The 3,359-nt window shown below is 46.4% G+C and overlaps 1 protein-coding gene across 1 annotated transcript; it reads left to right on the forward strand.

Annotated features, from left to right (window-relative positions):
- Nucleotides 1-733: 733 nt before the first annotated feature.
- LOC124667696 (germin-like protein 1-3) lies at nt 734-1,662 on the forward strand. Its single transcript, XM_047204951.1, has 2 exons — nt 734-882; nt 982-1,662. Exons 1-2 carry the CDS (start codon nt 753-755, stop codon nt 1,524-1,526), a joined length of 675 nt encoding a protein of 224 aa, XP_047060907.1. The 5' UTR covers nt 734-752; the 3' UTR covers nt 1,527-1,662.
- Nucleotides 1,663-3,359: the final 1,697 nt, after the last annotated feature.

The raw sequence follows: 3,359 nt of genomic DNA on the forward strand, positions 1-3,359 counted from the left end.
GGTGAAAATGCATTGAAAAATGTTGCAGACCTAAAAGAATACAATAAATAACAGTTACTCGAAGCTATCAGACATGAACGGAACTTAAAAAAATGAGTAAAATACCGTCGAAATAAAATGGCTGCCTTCTCTCGCATTCATTCCGGCTAAGATAACACGGCTAGCATCGTCCTTATGCAGTTTGCGCCTACGCGAAATGTCTGTACGAAAAAATACATGTGCAAGCGACCACATGCTAGCATGCAAGTCATATAATATATAAAGGGAACTCCACATGACAGTTGAACAATCAGATTTTGTGTCATTAACTTACTCACATCGTACGTATATGTACAATTGTATATATGCGTGTTAGATTGCATGGATGATAGGATCATGATTTGGACCGATGCTTAACGTGACAAGCAACATGTTTGGCCCAAAAAAGAAGTCACACACTGCTCACTGTCGCACCTCTCAGGTACATGCATGCATCGCCCTCGCTTTAGCTAGCTCTACCAACCCAATCGATCAAACTGAGGACAGATTTTCTTCTTACACGTAACTAGTTCACAGGACAGATGATGACCAATCGATCGTCGATCACGTCGTCATCAAGCTAACTAAATCAAGCATTCCCGCTACATCTATAAATACCGCCTCTCAAGCTCCCCTTTTCATCAAACCGAAAGTTGCTGACACCTAATTAGCCACCTACAGCTTGCTCACGCAGCAAAGTAGCTCCAAGTACCCAACCTGATTTACAAGAAATCATGGCCAAGCTCACCGCTGTCGTCCTCGCCGCTTGCGCTGCCCTCCTGGCCCTCGCCCCGCCGTTGCTCGCCGGCGACCCCGATATGCTCCAGGACTTATGTGTCGCCGACTACAAGTCCCTTGAAGGCCGTAAGTGTGATGATCTTCCATGCATTGATGCATACTCGTCTCCCAATGCTGACATATGTATATATGCATCATGCATGAACTGAGAATGATCCCGTGCAGCACTGCGTCTGAACGGGTTCCCATGCAAGAGGACGGAGAACGTCACAGCGAACGACTTCTTCTCCGACGTACTATCCCTCCCGGGCAACACCGGCAACCCGGTTGGTTCCGCAGTGACGGCGGCGAACGTGGAGAAGCTCCCGGGACTCAACACGCAGGGTGTGTCCATGTCCCGCGTTGACTACGCGCCGTGGGGCGTGAACCCGCCGCACACCCACCCTCGCGCCACCGAGATCATCTTTGTGCTCGATGGCTGCCTCGACGTGGCCTTCGTCACAACCGCCGGCAAGCTCTTCGCTCGCACCGTCTGCAAGGGCGAGGTCTTCGTCTTCCCCCGCGGCCTCGTCCACTACCAAAAGAACAACGGCGGCGCGCCGGCCGCTGCGATCTCGGCGTTCAACAGCCAGCTTCCCGGCACTCAGTCTCTCGCCGTGTCGCTTTTCGGGGCGTCGCCGCCGGTGCCCACCGACGTGCTGGCCAGGGCGTTCCAGATCGATGGAGGCATGGTGGAGGCCATCAAGTCCAAGTTCCCGCCAATGAACTAGGCGTCGTTGATGCATACAGTCGGTGGGATCGGCCCTTTCTACGTACGTACGTGCTGCCCCAATAAATTAAGAGGACACCGTAAAAGTGTGATTTTAATAATTGATCAGCTTGTATCTTTTCATTTGATCGTTAATTACTTCATTTATGTCGGTGCTTTGTGAACTGAAGGACCTCGTCTTAATCGTTGTTTCTTTTTTCACGATACACTATGATTTGTATGTGTCCATCTGGATTGATGAATGACTGGTTGTACCCCTAATTAATTTGCTTGAATTATGGTGATAGTTTAGATACTCCCTATAATAGATACATGCATATTTTGGCAAAGCTGAGACATCCTTTTGTGGACTGTATTTGCTCGGTTATGAGAGAGTTAATGTGCGTTGCACTTGTTTGTAGCCGAGCAGGCACGTGAGCAGACAAAAGAGAAAGAAGGCGACAACTAGGGTTTCATCTCTTCAGCCCGGTCCGCCCAACATTCTATAGTGTTTCAGGAACTGGAGGTGTGGAGAAGCGTTCCCGTTTCTTATTTTAGATTCCTATGTATTTTTCAAGATGGTGATCTAGCGGTGACATCTTGATGGTACTACCCGCCCTATCCTAGCTCTGGTGGTTGCTGCTCTGATGTGCTAGTCCTTCTGGACTTAGCACGATGAGTTTCCTTTGTATACGATTAAAACCTAAACCATGACAAGTTTTTCGTGCTCCGGCGATGGGATGTCGAGGATGACGGCGAGCCTTCAGCTCACACCGGTGTTTGTAGTCATCGCTAGATGGTCCAAGGACCCATTTGGAATTTTGATTACTTCTGGCACTTTGTACGATTGTTCATGATCAAAGACTTTTCACAGAAAAAGGTCTCGAATGAGTTCACATTTTATTATGGATATACATGATGTTAGTGAATGCAAGCCTATATATGTACATACGTGTCCTCCAAAATAAAGATAATTTCTTCTTGTGAGAAAACACAATAACTATTTTTTGCATCTTAAACATGCACATTAATTGTTAATTCACTAATTGTTAATGCATTGGTGGTCTCTTTCTTATTTAGGACATCTATGGTCATATTTTTCCACCAAGTTTTACACAGATGTGTACTGTCTCTCACTTCTATGCTAATCAACATCTTGGGTTTGATTTTACTTTTGATTTAATATACTTTCTAAAAATAGCCTTTCGCCTAATTTATGAAAAGAAATTGATGAATAACAACTGGAACAAAAGGGTAGCAATACAGTTCCTCTTGTGCCAGAGCTCTAATGGAATCCCTATATCCTAGGTCTACTATATATAGAGGGAGATCGCGAAGGTGTTGGTCATCATCAAATCGGTTCCACACCTCATTGTTGTGCTAAATTGCACGATGATGCAGTGGCACTACACGGGAATGCATGTATACCTCAGAGTCATCGTCTACTTGGGGGCTCAATCATGGGGTTTTTCGTGAGGAGAAATCTCTCGCAACTGAGAAGTATTACCTAGCTGCGGGAATCAGAGATTTCATCAGCAATATCATAAACTCCTGTGACATGATAGTTTACTTGTCAAGGTTGTATCCTTGGTAATGATATTGGTTTACCTCATGCATAGTAAAAAAATACTTTTGCGTAGTTCCCCAACAGGGCGGTCCTTCATGATGGGGATGTGAGAAGTCCAATTCCTGACGGCCTATGGCTCCAGGATAAGCCGAAGTTATCCATAGCTGGTCATCAGTAACGGCCTGACGGAGTTGTGGGAAATACTATGGACACCCATCTGATGGAGGAGAGGCGACCGACCTCGTCATCGTTACCCTGCTGAACTTCAGGGACCGACCGAGTCGCCCC

This window comes from Lolium rigidum, chromosome 6 (assembly GCF_022539505.1).
Source record: "Lolium rigidum isolate FL_2022 chromosome 6, APGP_CSIRO_Lrig_0.1, whole genome shotgun sequence".
NCBI lineage: Eukaryota > Viridiplantae > Streptophyta > Magnoliopsida > Poales > Poaceae > Lolium > Lolium rigidum.

Bases quoted from the DNA above. Each gene is read 5' to 3' on its own strand.
- LOC124667696 (XM_047204951.1), top strand. From the start codon at position 753: ATGGCCAAGCTCACCGCTGTCGTCCTCGCCGCTTGCGCTGCCCTCCTG. The intron at 883-981 runs GTAAGTGTGATG...GATCCCGTGCAG, and splicing joins CTACAAGTCCCTTGAAGGCC to CACTGCGTCTGAACGGGTTC.